The sequence below is a fragment of the Nelumbo nucifera genome, chromosome 7 (assembly GCF_055504915.1).
Source record: "Nelumbo nucifera cultivar China Antique chromosome 7, China Antique-T2T, whole genome shotgun sequence".
Taxonomy (NCBI): Eukaryota; Viridiplantae; Streptophyta; class Magnoliopsida; order Proteales; family Nelumbonaceae; genus Nelumbo; species Nelumbo nucifera.
Window position 1 is genome coordinate 32,659,133 of NC_142655.1, and position 20,024 is coordinate 32,679,156.

The following is a 20,024-nucleotide window of genomic DNA, read 5'->3' on the forward strand; positions in this document are numbered from 1 at the left end:
ATATATGAATAAGATATAAAGATATGAGAAATGCATACTTTAATAGGTTATATGAAGAAAAATATTACAATAAATAATACTGGGATTTTAGAACACTCATACATTGTACAATAATTATCATTCTTTCAATTTTATAATTATAATTTTCAAATTTTATTAATTTTTGAGATTATTTATTAATTTAGTATTTTATTTAAATAACAACTATTTTTCAAATAGTAAATATGTTTTCATTTTTAACATATAATATTTTTATTTTACACATAATTGTAAAATAAAACAAATAAATCATTTAAGGTAGATAAAATAAATTATATTTAATTTTCAGTTTTTATTAAATCTTTTGGGAAAATTAAATCTTAAATTATTTGTTTCAATTTTTATAATTATAATTTGTTTCAGTTTTTATAATTATAATTTTCTGTTTTTCATTAATTTTGTTAGGAAATTTTATTTGTTTAGTATTTTTATATAATAACTATTTTTTTCAAATAATAACTATGTTTTCATTTTTAACATATAAAGATGTGCAAAATAAAATATATAAATCATCTAATATATTATTTTTATAATTTTTAGTTTTTATTATTTTTTTTTAAATAAAATTTTAAATTATTTATTTCATTTTTCATTATACTATTTTTAACTTGTATTAAAATATGAAAAACAATCCAAAAGTACTCTATGTACAATTTTAACAAAGTAGACACGGGTACACCTCCATATCAGTGTGTATTAGACCGTATCTATCAACACGGTGCGGTACGACCAGATACAAAAGCATATCGTATCGATACGGATACATGGATACGTATCTATCCATATCTAATCGTAGTGTATGCTGTATCCATAATACTCCCGTAGTGTATCGGGAGTAACTACTTAAACACGGATGAAAATGCCCCTTCGAATTCGGCGACCGTTGGGCCTTTCCCCTTCTCTTCGCGCTTTCTCTTATAATAACTCGGCACCGTTAGGCCTTTCCCTTTCTCTCCACTCTCCCTCTCCCTCTGTAATAGATTCGTGTTTTCTAAAGAACGCCGGCGCCGACGATTGGTTCTTCCCCCTTCTCTCCGCGCTCCTTGTGTCTAATAGATTCGTTGTTTCCAAAGAACGCCTACTACTGGTTCTTCCCCCTTCTCTCTGCACTCCCTCTGTCTAATATATTCGGGTTTCCGAAAGAATGCCGACGATTGTTTTGTTATACAACTGCGGGGTGAATGGAAAACGATCGCCAGCGAGCTTCTTCCCCTTCCTCATTTCGACAGAGTGTTTATTTTACGGCAAAGGCAGCTACAAAAATCGTCGGCGAGCCTGGGACTTCTTTCAATCTCAGCGAGTGTATTCTACAGTAGAGGCAGCGATAAAATTCATCGGCGAGCGTTGTGTCCCCTCCTCTCGGCTCAAGGATTGTTGAAATCCTACGAGCTCTATCATATTAACCCTCCGGGTTGTTGTCGTTGTTCCCTCAAATCTCCCGACGCCAACGGTTGTCTCCAACGCTTTCAACCTAATTTCGAGTTGCAGAGTTACCCTCTTGGCAGCTGTAGAGTTGTGCCCTTGGGCGTCCACTGTTTCTGGTAATCCTAGTTACATAACTCATTTAAAAAATGTGTTGATTAATTATTTTTCACTATTGTCATCTTCTAACTAAGTAGACCTTGATAATAAATGCATTGATGAGAGTTCAAATGTTCCTAAAATTTGATATCCCTTCATTGCTAATAAAACCACTATTATCTGAGAAAGGAAAGAAAGGAGGGAAAAGGAGAGAACTCGTAGATGAAAAAAATGAAAGTTACATAGAATTATAAACTTCCTTCCCATATGTTATTGTATTGTTTAATCATATCTCATATGTGAGCGTTCTTATACTACAGGTAGAATTATCTATGCTTTTGGCATTTCAAAATTGTTTATGATGGAATAGGGTGGGAGAATTGGCAGAAGAAAAGAACTTTCGATTCACCCATAAGTATAATACTTATATGGAATAGGACAATTGCAAAAGTGCCCTTTCATAGATAAGTAAAGAAATTAATTAAAATAGTAATTAACTCAATACAATAGGCATTTGTAGGTGTGTGTTGCTTTCATGCTTTCGTTTAATAGCTACAAGTGGGATGTAACATAGTTTCCTGTTGATTACGATAGGGTATGTTTTAAGTAGACATTGTGGCGATAGGTTACTCATGTTATTTTCATTGTAGGAAATGTTAGGTCCCATCATTGGTTCACGATGCTCCACGAAATGTGTTCGTGAGTTATTGGATAGTTTGCCTTTGAATCGGAGCATAAGGATAGGCTTCAGCAGACCCCCTTTGCTCATTTCTTAATTGTCCCACATGTCAGGGTCGAAGCTAGCATACTGAGCGAGATTGTGCATTCATGGGACCCGACTACCCATTGCTTTACTATAGCTGGCAAGGTACTTGAATTTTCGGAACATGATGTAGCCTTGATCACTGGGCTTAGCCTGAAGGGCAACACTGTTGACCTGTTTAATGGCTTGCCTAGTAAGGCATCGTTCATGGCATCCTTCAACTTGCCAAAAAACTGCGTGTCCAATGTAGAGCTAGATGCGATGGTGCATTGGTTGAACAACATTGTTTGCTTGGATGGCGATGAGTACATTGAGGAGGTTGTGAAGCTGGTTATTATGTACATGTTTGATTCTATATTGTTTTTGCAGGGTAGTTCTCGTGTAAGTTCCATTTGGTCCGCTTATATTGATGACTTAGAGGGTATTGGAGATTATGCATGGGGAAGATGCGTGCGTAATTACTTGGTAGCTGACCTAGATAGGCTCATATACAATATGGAAGGGGGTTCTAGCACAGGCGCATCCGGCATCAGTGGAAATCTAATTGGATGCAGCACTGCATTATTGGTTAGTTATCATGTTCATTTAAAGGTTAACATGTATCTTAAATTTACCTACTCATCATATGCTTATTAGTTGCTTCATGCTATTGGTTTGGGTGTATGAGCATGTGTTGATGTTCATTCCATCAGTTCCTGTTGCCAGTTCCCAACTATTTAAGTGGGTGAAGTTGGGGTACTGGTGGAAGGTGAATAAAGCAAATGTGTTGAGGAATGTTAGAGTTGAATTGGTACTTACTTTACATCCTTAAATCATGATATCAATTTTTTGATTTGTTGATCTTAAGATTTGGGGATGCCTAATCCAAATTATTAACACTTGAACCCCTTTTAGGTTGTTGAATCTCTAACCCCCAATGCTGATGAGCTGCCCTTACTGGATGTGGGTGCAAAGGTCCCGGTTAGTATAACTAATGGGTTTATATTCTTGTTAATTCCAATCCTAGAACAGTGAAGATGTGTTGTACCCATTACATATTGGTTGAAGAATATATAATTACATGTTTGTGATATTAATTAGGTTGGTGAGACCGGTGGCCCAAGTAACGAGGAGAGGCATGGAGCGAGTGATCACCCTGATCCTCCCTATGAGTGTAAAGGGAGGAAGGTATGTATGGCCTAGGTCAATAGTTCAATTAATAGTTCACGTGGCATTTGATGAATTTTACTAATGAATTTATTTGTTTTTGTGTCTAGGGTTTCTGTAAAAGTTGCATGGAATCATTAAAATACCAAATTTTTCAGACGGAGGCCAGCCAGTATGCATTGACGATGAAGCAGAATGTAGCGCTTCGCGGTAAGGTGAATAGGCTCCGAGCAATGCTAACATCCAAGCGAGGGTGTGTTAGAATTAGCCTCCTGCTGGCATGAAGATGAATATGATCTCAGCGCCGTGCCACCTGCTGATTTACCCGTGAACACTGTTGCAGCGAACTCTCTTGAACGGGTTACTATAGAAGCGACAACCCAGTTTTGTGAGATCTTTGAGCCTTCACCCTCCGTTATGTCCATGTACCAACGTAGATCACAACAGGCTCAAAGAGAGCGGTTCCAAAGTAGTGCAGTGGTCTCCCCATATCAAGCTCCAAGGCAGCATAGGCATGTTGCGAAGGAGTTTGCCATTGTGGCTAGTTCAAAGAAAGGGCAACAAGTGAAGGTGAAATGAAATTACTAGCTGTTTTGTAGGTTTGAATTTCTTATTTGCATAGTGGCTACCGATGTCTTTGTCGCAGTTTCCCAATGGACCATCAATTTGGTCTTCCTTTAAGAATAAGAAGACGCTACAAAAAGATGATTTGGCAGTGATTAAGTCGTTCTTGTATAGTTCCATGGGAGAGTAAGAATGCACCCCCATTCCCTCCATGTGCCTTATTGTTAACCGCCTTTCTTGGTTGATTCTAATGAATGGAGTCCCATTATTGCAGCCAACAATACATATGGAGTAATGATGATTTTTGGTTGAGCGCACGATGCATGCGTCACCTATTTGACCCAACTGCTTGGGTATATGACAAGGTATATCTTTGTTGCACATGCAATGCATAGGGCTGCTAATAGTTGGTGCAAGTGTATCCCATGATGACCTTTTCCTCGATGTTCTGCAGGTGATTGATGCATATGGGTTCTTGTTAAGTGCAAGACCCACAAATGCAATCAAAATCTGCTACGTGTCATCGATGGCCCCGGTAAGCCTTGTGGAGTAATAAGTTGTATTTAAAATGCATTCCGCTTGGCATTGAATCGCTTTTCACTTATATGAATTTCTTTACATATTGTAGCTTTATTTTGCTGGCAACCGGCTGACCGTGATACAGATGTATTCAATTGGTTGCAGCCCAATCTGATATTGGCATCGGAGAAGGTCTTTATACCAATAATGGGCAGATCACATTGGTAGTTATTGGTGGTTGGTGTCATCCAATGCAAAATCCTAGCTTATACTTATAGCTCCATGAATACCACTTGCAACCGAGTGCATGCTAGACTTGTTGTCCGTATTTCATGAAGTTTTCATTTCCTAACTAATTAATTAAGAGCATGTCAGCCAGTTTGCTTATTTATCCATTTTTATGTTTTTAATTCTTTGTCAGCAATCAAAACTAAGGGAGAAGTTGGCGCCAATGATTCCTGGTATCATCGGGTGGCCATACGATTTTGCGACCTCAATTCCAGAACAACTAGGGTATGCTAAAATGAAACAATCTTTATGGTTATTTGCACATGCAGGATTGTCCCATGCATCCAACAACATTGACCGTTACATGTTTTGTGTAGTTTTAGCAAATGTGGGGTCTTTGTCATGAAGTAGATAAAAACATGGCTTCGATTAAATGGTTTACGTTTGTGCTCATTAATGATTACTAAATGGGTGTTTATTTTTTAGAAAATGATTGATGTACTACACTGGGAGATCGGCGCCCAAATATTGCGACACAGCATCCCCTAAGTGGAGTAATGACTTAGCTCAAAGCAATGAGTCATGCAGTAAGTCAGATTGTTCATTCCCTTCTTGTGTATTCATTTTTTACTCTCTACTAGGCATGATAATGAGCTGGATTGTGTTTTGATGGAGGTGCAAAAGCACTTTTTACTCCATACTGGTCCACACTCCGGACCTCATAATATATGCCCAATGTGTCCTATTGGTCCAATCAGATTTGTTGTGCTCTCTCCCTCTCCACAATGTAGGAACATAAATTCCAGTCCTTGTTCAGTGGAGAACAAGGTTGCTTCTGCTGGGATTTCTGCAGAAGTACCTCTTAAATCTTTCCAGTTTTATGTGTGGTCTGAAGAGGAGATTAACCTTCATGTTGATTTGAATTCAAATGTACTGGATTAAAGGCTTGAAGAATGAGGTGTGTATTTACCAGAAAGTGCCTAGCAAGTCTCAGGTTCTTCATCAGGAACTTAGGAGGCTGGGAGATGGTAATGAGCAAATGAAAACATTACAACTTCAGAATAGCGATTTAGGGCATCAAACTGCTGGTGACATCATATATAGTGGATCTTACCTAAATTCAATTTTGAATGATGAAGATCAATTGCAGGCTGCTTGTGAAGATGGAATTGATGGGTCATTGAGTTACTGTAATACCAAGCAGTAATCCTGAAGTATTTGAGAATTTAAAGGAAGACAATGAATTATTTCCATCTGTATCCACTCCCAATTCAAGTTTAAAGGTCTTAGTGGCTTCCAGTATGGAATCTTGCCCAATGGATGGAGAAGTAGTAACTCTTCATTCAGAGCCTCCCCATAAAACAGCCTCTAGTTCTGTCTTGGAAATAAACTTGGATCAACAAAATTGCCCTGTGTCATCTGAACATCATAGTTCACAGTTTGGTAGCACTTGTCCTGAAAATTTCAAAACAGTCTACAATGAAAATTCTAATGTTTTGCAGGAAAGGAATCTTCTAGTAACTGGTAAAACTTGTGAGGATTTGATCCTGCTCGATAATGGCAGCCTTGAGAACCCCAAGTGAGGTATGTGCTGGATCTTCTAGTGTTTCCATGGAAATGCAGTTTTCAGAAGTTGCAAGTCGTGTCAAGGGTACATCAGATTCCCCTTTCCAGAATTGTGGTGTGCTGGATTTGGATAATCAGATGCAAAATGCACATGCTGAAAATGACAGGTTGGTGAACTATGAGCCTGATCAGAGCACCTGTGGAGATCCTCCATCTACATATGCTGAAGAATGGGTATGTCTTTCCCTTCTCTGCCCAGATTAAGCTGAAATGTACCCCATGAATAAATGCAGGAAAGTAACATATGGGACCCTTTGGGCCCCAAAGCATATTGTCATGTGAAAAATTCCTCTTTGTTTACTCTCTAAATTAAATGAACTAACAGACCTATATACTTGTACTGATTTTTTTTTTTGATGAATACAAATTTTATCATTCAAATAATAAAAAATGTAAAAGTTACAATGGCATTACTTAAGGCTGTCAAAGCCCCTTAGCCCCAAATCCTCAGTCTTATATACTTTATATTACAATTCAGAACATTGTCCCCAAAACAGTTGTTTTCCAATTACCTTTCGCCTGTCCAATGCATCAGCTATTCTATTGGCTGACCTTTGGACCCAACTACTAACTATGATTCTTCCTCTCTCCAACTCTTGTATTTCCTTTCATAGTGTTTCAATATTGCCAAGGGATCAGAGTTTCCTTCCTAAGCCATCGCACTACCACTTTGGAGTCATCTTCCATGATCGGATTGTTGATATTCAATGGTCATGCCAATGTTAAACCCTGCAATACCACTGTCACTTGCCTTTGTTGAGTTCTCATGTCGAATTGGGCTTGAATACAATCCTCATATTTTTCCTTGATAGGACTCTCAGGTGTTGGAGGTGTAATCAGAGATGAAAGTGGGAAGGTGGTTGCATTGTACTCAGGTCCCATTGGGATGGGCGACTCTCTTAGAGCTGAATTGTTTGCTTTATTGGTAGGTTTAAGGAAGGCAAAGTAGCTGAACATTCAGAAGTTGATTATTAAAGGAGACTCACGGCTAGTGTTAAATTAGTTAAGGGTAATGGTTTTCTGATCTATGCTAATGAGAGGAGGGAGGTTAAGTGGTTAATGAGGGGAGTGGAAATTCAAGTTCATTGGGTGAAGAGAAATGCCTTTGCTGATAACTTGGCAAAGCAGGGGGTGGGAAGGGGCCAATTGTTTTGGGCAATCTTGTAATTTCCTGTTTGTTCTCTAGGTGAGAGTTAAATCTTTCTATCTCTCCCTAGAGTTTTGTATGTAATCTTGAGTTAATTCGGTTAACTGAAATTATAATTCTAAAAACCGAAACTGAAAACCAAATTAACCGAACTGATTTAACCAAAAGGTGTTCAGATTGCAAAAGAGATGGGTTGAATTGGTGGGGAAAGGAGACTCTATAAGGGTTGAACTGTTTGCAGTCCTGAAAGGTGTTCAGATTGGAAAAGAGATGAATTTGGAAAACCTGGTGATTGAAGGGGACTCCAAAGTGGTGGTAGGCTGGCTAAAAGATTCAGATTCAGTGACATGGTGCTATCGAGACGAAATGAATTTCAGATGGTTAACACAGCAGATGAGTTTGATTATACAATGGATGGGGAGGGAAGCTAATGTTCCGGCTGATTCATTAGCTAAGCAAGGGGTAACTAGGGATCGGTTATATTGCCTCAGTTGTATTCTTGTGCTGTTTTTTCTTTATGAGCGAGGCTGCACCTCGTGCATCCATCGGGGAAGTTTGTAATAGTTGTTTATCTTTACTGATTTAATGAAACTTTAAAGAATTGTTACTTATAAAAAAATTTCCATTGTTGTTTCATCAGTGTTGATTCTTGAGTGATAAACCTCCCAAGAGAAAGCCTTGACCTTACATCGAAGTGACCAAACCTCTTTTTCTGGAAAAGTCTGCATGGCCAAGGATGGGGATGATAAAATGTTCAAGAAAGAGATACAAGAGAATAGACCACAAGGGTTATATAACCAAAGTCCATGATAATAAGGAAAATTTCTTGATCCCTCAAATCCTTTCTAAGACCCAAATCAAAGATCCCATCGCTCATGACCAAGAAGCCTGATAAGAAATGTGTTTAGCTTTGTCTACATATAAAAATGAAATGTATCAAGTCCAAAGAGCTACTAACTCCAACCTGGACCCAAAGAGGCTAAATACAGTTCAATAATTGCAACAATCACCTCAATAAGAAATTTATTAGGAGCATATATATTGACTGGACTTAGTTCTTCGTCTGTGCTTCACTGCTCAACTTGTTGCAGGTATGTGCATGTAGAAATCTAGAATAAAATAAATTTAATACCAGTTAATGAAGAGAATGAAGATGTGTCAACACTAATCTTCTTCTGTGCAGGAAAGAAGCAGTACTCCCATAAATGTGAGAGAGAGCTCAGAGTAATTTCTGTACCTAAACAAAGTCTTGTACTAATATTTATTGTGGTGGTTTGTGTATCATTAATACTTGCACCTTTGTCTTTTAGATGTTCTCAGATTGACAACTCATCTGAGAGGACTTGTAAAAGGACTCGGGGTTCAGTGTTTTCCGAAGGGATTCAGGATAAGAAATCACAGAAATATAATGAAGGCAAAATTGGCCACAATAAATGTTAGAGAATAAAACCTATTCAAGGACCTCGCTTAATAGCTTAAGCTTTTAGGTTGAATGGTTCTTTGAGATGGTATTAGAGCCACTTTGACCAAGTGGTCTAGTGTTCGATTCTCGACACCCCCATTATAATTAATTAAGTTTCAGCACAAAGTATGGGTGGGCCTGTGCTGTCCATGCTTCAAGCCCAATGGGCTTTCATGTGAGGGGGCATGTTAGAGAATAAAACCTATTCAAGGACCTCACTTAACAGCTTAACCTTTTAGGTTGAATGGTTCTTTGAGAGTAAACATGTTGTAAAAAACTTAAGAAGTGCAAAGCATCTAGCAAGAGAAGTCCTTCCTAGAAGATCCTCACGGTTGGTCTCTAAGGGTCTGTTTGATTGCTGAGAAAATTGGACTGAGAAAGGATGGGATGAGAAAAGGAAAATTTATTTTCTCAGTTAGTTATAATGTGTTTGTTTGTTGAGAAAATTTGTCAACTAAAAAAATGCATGTAATTTACTTTTATGACAACTTGCACCCCCCAAATGTATGACACATATGATTGAACTTGCCACATGGCATGATAGTGTTATTAAACTTGCTCATTCAAAAATTTTACTTAAAAAGAGTAAGAAATGCTTAATTATTTGGACCTGCTCATTCATCATAGAATTTGTTCATAGGTCTACTCAATGTACTCATCCATAAAAAACATGTGCATGCATTCATAAAAGAAACTACTAGGAACTAAAATTGCTCTATTATTTGGACCTGTTGGTACATCAAAGAAGTTGCATTCAATAACATATTTCATTCAAAAAGTCATACATACATCAATAAATCATTTGAATTTGTCTTTAACCTGTAATTAGTTCATCAATGCCAATAGTTCAACCTATTCATTCCATGTAGTCATAATCATCCATATACCAATAAATCCATTTGTGGTAAAATATAACCATTCATTCCACCTAATACAAGTAGATTGACCATCGCAAAAAAAAGGGACAACAATCAAATTGCCAATGCATCCCCAAAAAATATACAAAATGGACGCAAAGTCTCAACCATCAAAACAAGTTTTTGTCATATATAATTAGTACCTAGTTTGTTAATAAATGTGAGTTATAATAGTTTAAGTCTTTTATCCATCCCTTCAATATGGAAGCCCTAACTTCATTTGAAGCCATGTCTTCCTCAAATTTGGCTCCACTCCGTAAAATGTCATAATTCGACTTTTAGACTCAACTAAGAAGTCATATGCTTTCATCAAAAACGCTACTGAACATCCTTCTAGGCTCATAACATCGGCATACACATTTTCCTTATTAAATAAATCAAACCCTCTCTCAACTGCAGATGCAAGTTTCCCGAGATGTGTAGCAATGTCTTACACTTGTTCAGCAACAATTACAGCATATGACTTCCATTTTCCTAAAACTCTTCCTTCTGCAAAACTACTTCCCTCCACCGGCTTTGCTTAAAGGTTAGGATCTCCAGAATTCTCAGCCTCATCAATGTCATCAAACACATGCTCAACATTCAGTGTTGCACTAGTGGCAGTTGCAGAAATTGCATTTTGCTTATTTAGCTCCTTGGCTGTAAAGGCACCATTTCCAGTCACTTGATCATTTCCACATATCAATGCCAATTGGTCATAGTTTGGAATGCTTTTTCGTCTAAACTGCTTTGCCTCTGGATGTTCCTGCTCATTTACCATGGGAGTTTCATAATAAGTCATCTTTCGTACTAATAAGTGTTGTTAATCTATTTTACCTCAATATATATAGCCCAAACATCAGGTGTTGCATCTATTGTCTTGGTTGAATCATTCCACGCAAAGTCACTTTGATTCAAAAGGTTTTTTAATATTACAAAATTCCGCTTGATTGTTTTCAGCCTATTTCGTATGTGTCCTTGAGTACATTCAACTGAAAACTTAGTGCTAATAGCACGTGCCGCTGCAGTGTAAGCCGGTGATTTGAAACTTTTGTCAACCTTGTTTCCAAGGTTGACCTGCTCAACAAGTGTGTCAATGAGTAAATTATCCATGTCCTATGTCCAATTCATATTTATTTTTCCAGTCTTGTTTTCAGGTTGAGAGCTAGAAGAATCCATTTTTGTTTCATGCCAATCAAATGAACAATGCAAATCAACAATATATATCCATAACACCAATTAATACAAGGTATTTTTGTATAAATAGCAATAGGCAATTAATAAAATCAAATATCATAATCAGTTAAAGAAGTGAGTGCATACGGAAAAAAAGTTATATTAGAAAGAAAGAGTTAAATAATAGGAAGAAATTAATGTCGAGCCCTACATCGATACAAAACATAATCAGCCCACATTTGGGTAGCTATTTCTTCTCTGAGACGAATTCCTTCCCTTGATTGTTCATTTCTACTAGCTCGTTGAGATAGTTGGGAGATTTGTGTGTTGTCTGCTCTATCATCATTTAAATCATCAATTCTTACATCGTCCTCAGTATCAACTGCTTCTCGATCATACTGACGCATGATGAAATCATAAGGATCCACACCCATGACATGGTTGTGTAAGATGCAGCATGCAGACACAATCTTCACCTGTGACTTAAAAGGGTAATGTTGCTGAGATACCAAGATTGGAAAGCGTTTCTTCAATACCCCAAAGATCCGTTCAACGACATTTCTAAGTGATGAGTGTCGAAGGTTGAACAATTCTTTTGGGTTCTCAGGTTGATGTGCACCCCATTCCTTTAGATGGTATCGTGTGTTTCGATATGGTGTAATGAACCTCCATCAAAGATGTTGCTCGTCCCAGCCTCAGCACGCCCCACCCTTACAATTTGTAACTGTAATTGTTAAAGGGGGATTCTCTATCAGTCCATGTGAAGACGTCTAACATGCCTTACGAATACGCCCCACCCTCGAGAGTAAGGTGCATAGACTTTGTTTTATTATGAGCCGAGAAACGGAAGTGTACAAGATCATTGAATGAACCGGTGGCCGTTAGTCATCAGTTTTCACAATCCTGACGTCACTTGCAACTCCAAATTGAAAGGTATACTCACCATCCTTCCATGCTTGTCAAAGTTCCTCTGATTTCTTTCTTTTGACGTCAATTTAAAGATTGCAGCCTCCATGCTTGTATTCAGCCCCAAATCAATGGGTCTTCACACCTGTTGCTACAACATCATTTGATGTCCAAAAGGCAACTTATGAAGTGGATTGAAGTCAAAGCTCCTGCAAGGAACTCCATCTACCCTTCGGCCTACTTCACCGTAGTTGCAGTTCATACACAGTTCACCCGCGAATTCGTGCAGTTCGTGTTGTACAAACCTTCACCTATTTCCCCAGTATTTGCAGGTCCATTCTTGCAGTTCACAGTACTTGGTCAAAGGCTGTTGCTACTGGTTGCCAGGTTAGTAGTCCTGCACACCACGAGACTCTTTTGAGCTAGTGTCCATGAAAATCCGATAATTGAACCGAATCGAGAAAACTGAATCGGAAAATGCGATTAATCGAATCTGTCAAAAAACAAAACCATAGGACCGGTTAACCGGTTCAGTTTCGGTTTGGAGAAATGGAATAACCGGTGCTGCCTGTTCAGTTTGCGAAAATTGCCAATGGTTCGGTTAACCGAACCGTGGACACCCACCCCTACCACTGCCAACCAGGTCCCTGTCCACCCATGGATTAATACTATATCCAGTGCATGAACTGATCTTAGTGTAACTCACAATTATGTTAAGTTTCATACCCGAAATGCATATGCTAAGCTAAATGAGAACCGAGGTTTTAGTGTTGACTACTCCCCTCTCATCGAATTGTAGGTACGTGTTTATTTCGAAACATTCCGATGGATTCCAGTGCCGAAAAAATTATTTTGTGTATATGCACATATAATGGCAATTCAGTTGCCATTCCAGTTACTGCAAGTACAGAATACACTCCACTTGAGCATGCAATTTGTGGACGTTTTGGGCTGGACCCCAGCATTGCTAAGATTAAGTACTATCAAACTTCAGTAGCAAAGCGACATTGAAACGTTGGTTAGGTACAATACAATATCGTCTGACGTCCTTATGTCGTTGATGGAAGAGGTTAGGACCGCCAATTTGTCTACAAATTACAGGGAGATGGAATCCGATGGAATCGATAGCTTGCATACACATATTGGCTCGAACTAGTCATTGGATTGTTCTACCATGGCAGCCACATTGTGGAAGAATGAGATAACTGGAGTTGGGCAGATATTCGAAGATGCAACTGCACTGGCAAAGTTCTCAGTGGCCCACCGGTTCCCATACACATTCACAAGGAATGATGCCAACCGCATCCATGCACATTGTGAAATGGACAATTGTCAATGGGAAATTCGTCAAACCCATCCATTAAAGCTCTTAACCAAATGGTCAGGTTGGCTGAGATTGGAGGCAACATTCTGATGCCTGAGATTGCCCCACTCCGGTTGGAAAACGGATTGAGAAGAAGTTGTGTGCAACAATAAGGAAAAGCGTCAAGCTGCAAGTTTTCCGCTCGTCAATGCATGAGTTCGAAGTGGCGAAGGGAGATAGCCATTCTACCGTGCATCTAGATGAGAAGACATGCCAGTGCAATGAGTGTGTGTATGACTATATTGATCTGTACTATTCCAACGAAATGCAAAACAGAACTCCTGTATATTTTCCTAAGAACGTGAAGTTGATAAGAATTTTAGTCATACAATTGTCATTATTGAGGTTTCTATAAATTTTCAGTGATTACATGCTCAATACAAATTATCGTATTGCCTAGTGGAGAAATAGGTTTGTTAATAATTATAACCCTGGAGGACCAAAATTGTCAGGATGCCATTGCCATTCAGGGCACGGTTTTCAGAAAGGTTTATTGGTGAGCTTTCTGAACTAATGGTTATGAACACCCCTTGCAAACTTTTGAAAAGGAGATTGCCATATCAGTATCAATTGCTTGTTAACCAATTGGAAGCCGACTTACTGGGACCCAATTTCTTCCATTTTATCTTGCTATAAATCCCTGCAATCGACAAAGATCAATTCATCTTCCCCATCTTTCAATTATCTTTGATTTGATTCGGACAAATAAAGCTTCATTGGCTAGCTCAGGTAAAGTTCTGAGCTCATGAATTTTGATTTGGAGTTGAAACAAATTGGCCATCGAAGTACAAGTAAGGTTTCCAGGCTGAAATAACTTGATGGAAAGGGCCTTCTGGTGTTCACTGGCGTTAGTCCTTGTCAGAGGGATCAATTATAATGCCGGCTCTTTTTCTCCACAATCTCTTTGCTCTGCCATCCACTACTCTAGTACAATGATGTTGCAGACTAATCAAACGACTTCGACAACCTTAAATCCACATCTGGGGTGCAAAGACTCCTTCACCCATATTCACCCAGTTCCATGAAACCACACTTGAACTATATCATGAATCAAGTCTATTCCAGTCTCAGTTACACCACAGGTGAAGCTGGCAATCAGTCAACTAATACGCAATTCAGAATTCAGGAAAGCCCAGGGTCAGTTTATTGGAAGTATTCAATCAGTTAAGAGGTTTCTCAGCCTTTCAGGTGAATTCTCCCAGTTACTGCAGTTGTTATAGGTAATTTGAGATCTCTTATGAGGGATGATGAGCACGAATCAGAATTCAAACAGTTGTAGCGACAGTTTCCAAGATTTCGAATAATATCATATGATGGACAAATTCGCAGCACTGAACCTCAGTTTGGATAACCATTATAGTGTAGATCCCTCACAACCATCTCAAGCTTCAATTCAACTCTTGGGACGTACAAACTAAATCAGTCGTACTTGAACTTGTAAACCATGAAATCATGAATATTCAATTAAAGCCAATAATGTAGAAACTGAGCTTGCCCATACCAAATTTCAGTCAGATCCAATCTGAATCAATTGATTACTTTTTTATTCAATACCAGGTCCTTCAGAATGCAGCCACAAAAGGGTTCAAATATATCTTGATTTCAGTAGTTGGTGGACAACAAAAACTATGCAAACTAGACAGCAATAATGTAGGATATCAAAGTTGAAATCATCTGTTATTTTGTCCTTTTACAAACTGAAAACTATGGATAAAAAATATATATATTTAGAATTGCGGTGGTTCCGGGCCGATACACTCCGGGACAATCCTATGTGACGCACGGGACCAAACCCTAGGTCTGAATCGCCCCTGCTTTGCACCGTGGCATCATGGGACATCACCTTATGACATTGCGGTAGTCCCCGAGCTAATACACTCTAAGAGAACCCTGTATGACGCACACGACCAAATGTCAGGATTCCACCACCTACCACTAAGACCAGGAGAGGAGGTTATGCCCCTCGGCCCACTAAACTCCCGACGGTTTTGCCCGACGGAGAGAAACAAAGGTTCTGCAGAACCTCCATTTTGCTCCGTTGAACCAATCTCTAGGTCTAAAATGCCCCCGCTTTGCACCATGGCATCGTGGGACATCACCCTGCGACATTGTAGTGGTACCCGATTGATATACTCTAGGAGAACTTTGTGTGCCAAACACGACCAAATGTCGGGATTCCACCACCTACCACTAAGACCGGGTGGGGGGGGGGGTTATATGGCTGCCAAACCCCCACGTTATCGTCAGCACAACTCTAATGGATATCTCAACGCCCCTCGGCCCATTAAACTCCTGACGGTTTTGCCCGGCAGAGAGAAACAGAAATTCTATAGAACCTCCGTTTGGGTCCGTTTGACCAATACCTAGGTCTAAGCCGCCCCCGCTTTGCATCGTGGCATTGTAGGACATCACCCTACGACATTGTGGTGGTCCCCGAGCCGATACACTCCAAGACAACCCTATGTGCTGCACACCAACCAAATGTCGAGATTCCACCACCCTACCACTAAGACCGGGCGGGGGGTTATATGTCCGCCAAACCCCCACGATATTAACAACACAACTCTAATGGACGCCCCCATGCCTCTTGGCCCACTAAACACCTAACGGTTTTGCCTGACGGAGAGAAAAGGAGATTCTACAGAACCTCCGTTTTGCTTCGTCGGACCAATCCCTAGATTTGAACCACCCCCTCTTTGCACTGTGGCATTGTGGGACATCACCTTACAACATTGCAGTGGTCCCCGGGCCGATACACATCGGGACAACCCTGTGTGCCGCATGTGACAAAATGTGGGGATTCCACCACCCTACCACTAAGACCATGCGGGGGGTTATATGGCTGCCAAACTGCCACGATATCGTCCGCACAACTCTAATGGATATCCCAACACCCCTTGGCTCACTAAACTCCTGACGATTTTGCCCGACGGAGAGAAATGGAGCTTCTGTAGAACCTTTGTTTTGCTCCGTCGGAGGAATCCCTAGGTCTGAACCTTCCTCGCTTTGCACCGTGGCATTATGGGACATCATCGTACGATATTGCAGTGGTCCCTGGGCTGATACACTTCGGGACAGCCCTGTATGATGCACGCGACCAAATGTCCGGATTCCACCACCCTACCACTAGGACCAAGCGGAGGGGGGGGTATATGTCCGCCAAACCCTCACAATATCGTCAGCACAACCCTAATGGACATCCTCACGCCCCTCGACCCACTGAACTCCCAACGGTTTTGCCCGACGAAGAGAAATGGAGATTTTGCAGAACCTCCATTTTGCTTCGTCGGACCAATCCCTAGGTCTGAACTTCCACCGCTTTGCACCGAGGCATCATGGGACATCACCCTACAACATTGTGGTGGTCCCCGGGTCGATACACTCTGGGAGAACCCTGTATGTCGCATGCGACAAACTGTTGGGATTTCACCTCCTACCACTAAAACCAGGCAGAGGGGGGTTATAAGGATGCCAAACCCCCACGGTATCGTCGGCACAAATCTAACGGATATCCCAATGCCCTTCGACCCACTAAACTCCTAATGGTTTTACCTAACGGAGAGAAACGGAGATTCTGCAGAGCCTCCATTTTGCCCCTTCAAACCAATCCCTAGGTTTGAACCGCCCTCGCTTTGTACCGTGGGATCGTGGGACATCACCCTACGACATTGCAGTGGTCCTCGGACCGATACACTCCAGGAGAACCCTATGTGAGGCACACAACCAATTGTCAGGATTCCACCACCCTACCACTAAGACCAGGCGGGGGGTTATATGGTCCCCAAACCCTTGGGTATTGTCGGCACAAGTCTAAAGGACATCCCCACGCCCCTCGACCCACTAAACTTCTTATGAGAGAAACAGAGGTTTTGCAGAACCTCAGTTTTGCAACGTCGAACCAACCCCTTTGTCTGAACCACCCCCACTTTGTACCATAGTCTTAGGTTACAATTCGATAATTCCGTATTGGGATTTTCAGTGAAGAGTCAACATTTAAGCATCTTTGAATGAACATAAAAAGGATTGATCAGTTAGAACCAGACCACACTATTAAAACAACCATATTAATGGCACAATTGTGACACACTTGTTTCAGAAAAACCGAGTTTATACTGAATCATAGCAATCTACGTTTACAATTAAAAGATGAATGATAGGAGAACAAGAAGCAAGAAGAACATAACAAAACTTTGAATTGCAGACAACCCTTCTACAACTAACTCATGTGCTGATCTCATGTAGTCGATTTGACTTCAACAATCATTTACTGTACACTACAACTCTCGAATGTGGTTTAAAACGTCATTGCTATTTCCTGGGGATGTAACCTCCTCCGAGTATCCACAAAGAACTGCCCACTCAAAGAATTTGCATCCTCTATGGCTACTAGATAGGTTGGTAGATACCTCGTTTTCACTAACCGTGTTTTCCTGCATGTGTGAATATATGTCAATTGCAACAAAGCTGACTAATGGAATTTTTCAAAACAATACCGATGCGTTTACCTCAAATTTCCCCTAACAGCTGTTAAATAACTTTTACAAGTTATTGGGTGTCGTAGATATATGAATGATACACTTCCTCTTGCAATAGCAATATTTTGTTTCATACCTGAAATCAGAAGGAGAGGGATTCCCTCCAGTCCTTTGACTGCTCATATCTATTGTTGTTTAATGAAATATCCATATCAAAACAGACTACTCCATTAAACAACAATAACAAAGTAAAATCATATATAAAAACTATCTACTATGTGGTAGTATCATTTGCATGCCTTAGACATCCACCATCCATTAATGAAGCACCATAACCCCCTTAAAATTTGCAAATGCTAGAACAATAGTGTCAAATTAATTTAAAAAATATATATATTTGAAATGTAACCAATACTATCGAAGTGGGTGAGAATGCAACACAAATTTTACATCTTAGATAAGCACGACTACCGCTGCTAGCCTCTAGTATTGAATTTGATTGTTCATCTTGGGAATGGGAACCGTCTGAGAAATCCTTGTCATCTCCAAACAAAACAGTGGTTGATATCTTTGTCCACATTCACTCTTCACAATCACTCTTCTTTAAAATACACTCGATTGGTACAGTGCTAACGATCACAATCACTCTTCAATAGTCGTCGGCGATCTTTTTTCGTTCACTTTGCCAAAGAACAAAACAAACGTCACAATGAGATGGGAGGAGCAAAGAGGAGTGGAATGATCGCCAAAGATTTATTATCCAGAGAGAGAGCACGAAGAGAAGGGGGAAGGACAAACAGTTTCTAGAGATTGAAAAGAAGGGGAAGGCTCAACGATCGCCGAGTTCAATTTTTACCGATGTAGCCAGCGCAGAAATCGGTAAGGCTCAATAGTCGCCAGAGATTAAAGAGAAGGGGGAAGGAAAACAAGGGATTTTTACCGATGTAGCTAGCGCAAAAAACGTTTATTCACAAGAGATGTATTATGAGAAAGCGCAAAGAAAAGGGGAAAGGCCCAACGGTCACTAGAGATTGAAGAGAAGGGGGAAGGTTCAACGGTCACCGTCGTCGAGTTCAATTTTGTCGCCAGAGAATTATTATGAGAGAAAGCGCAAAGAGAAGGGAAAGGCTCAACAGTCACCAAATTCAATTTTATAAGGAATCGTTGAGTTCAAAGGGGCATTTTTGTCCATGTTTTAGTAGCCCGTACCGGGGGTGGAGCTGAAAATAAATAGGTATTTATAAACTAGAATAAATGGGTATTCCGGTGAACGTACAAGGCCCAACATAAAAATGACTTCTACGCTAGCTACATAGGTAAAAACCCCAAATATGAAACTTTCCCTGGGTTTTCCTTATTTTCTTATGCACAAAATCTGAAAATCTGGTACCACTGAGTCACTGACCATGTATATGGTAAACGAATTGGGATCTGCTCCTCACACAGGATGCCTCATAACAACCTCACATCACAGGAACATCTCTTGTAAATAATAACACATAAGTACGAGAGATGTTCTCAATGCATGGTTGGTGGGATGTGCCCGTAAGGTCAGTGTGGGTGCCATGTGTAAGGACCAGATCCGATTTCGATCAACACAAGATGTTCCGCTTTAGGTTGCATTTCAATGTGATGTAAATTAAGAACAGATATAAGATTTATATCGGTTCGGTTTTGTAGGCGTTTGGAAAGAGGGTGTAATTATTACTGACGTAAAACTCCACTCCAATTCAGTTTTGCATGTGTTTGGATGGAGTGGAGTTTTACTTCAATAATTGATGTCAAATCTCATAATTTCTAAAGTTTTACATCGACAATCAATGTAAAAACTACATCGATTTTATATAAAACTTTATACTCTTTCACCTATCAATATTTTCAAAAAAGCAACAGTCACTTTTTGGTTTATTGTAAAACGTCATCGGTGTATTTTTACATCCGCTCCAAAAACATATCACATTAATATCTCTAAACATCTCTCGTATTTGTCATTGAGAGATGTTCTCAACACACGGTTGGGATGTGTTCTGGGACATTTATGGGCGCATTCTATGAGGGGCATATGTGAACTGGGCTATTGATCTTTTCTGCATCACTTTCAATAATTATCAAGTTGGGACCCGTGCAATGTACGGCCTTTGTTAGGGGTTTTTTCCGACTGCTCCACCTACACTCACACGTTAGCTCTGTGTT

General features: G+C 39.8%; 1 protein-coding gene across 11 annotated transcripts; it reads left to right on the forward strand.

Annotated features, from left to right (window-relative positions):
- The first annotated feature begins 914 nt into the window (after nt 1-914).
- On the forward strand, nt 915-8,971 carry LOC104598278 (uncharacterized). Of its 11 annotated transcripts, XM_088890949.1 has the most exons (16): nt 928-1,580; nt 2,211-2,428; nt 2,693-2,890; nt 3,218-3,283; nt 3,404-3,490; nt 3,580-3,679; nt 3,813-4,039; nt 4,116-4,219; nt 4,308-4,398; nt 4,488-4,568; nt 4,662-4,789; nt 4,974-5,065; nt 5,267-5,367; nt 6,283-6,364; nt 6,514-6,580; nt 8,737-8,971. In XM_088890949.1, the coding sequence occupies exons 3-11, from the start codon at nt 2,819-2,821 to the stop codon at nt 4,725-4,727; spliced, it is 894 nt and encodes a 297-aa protein (XP_088747075.1). In that variant the 5' UTR covers nt 928-1,580; nt 2,211-2,428; nt 2,693-2,818; the 3' UTR covers nt 4,728-4,789; nt 4,974-5,065; nt 5,267-5,367; nt 6,283-6,364; nt 6,514-6,580; nt 8,737-8,971. The 11 variants fall into 11 exon arrangements, with proteins under 11 accessions (XP_088747074.1, XP_088747075.1, XP_088747076.1 ...); XM_088890948.1 differs by lacking the exon at nt 2,211-2,428 and having other exon boundaries at nt 915-1,580; XM_088890950.1 differs by lacking the exon at nt 2,211-2,428 and having other exon boundaries at nt 2,698-2,890.
- Nucleotides 8,972-20,024: the final 11,053 nt, after the last annotated feature.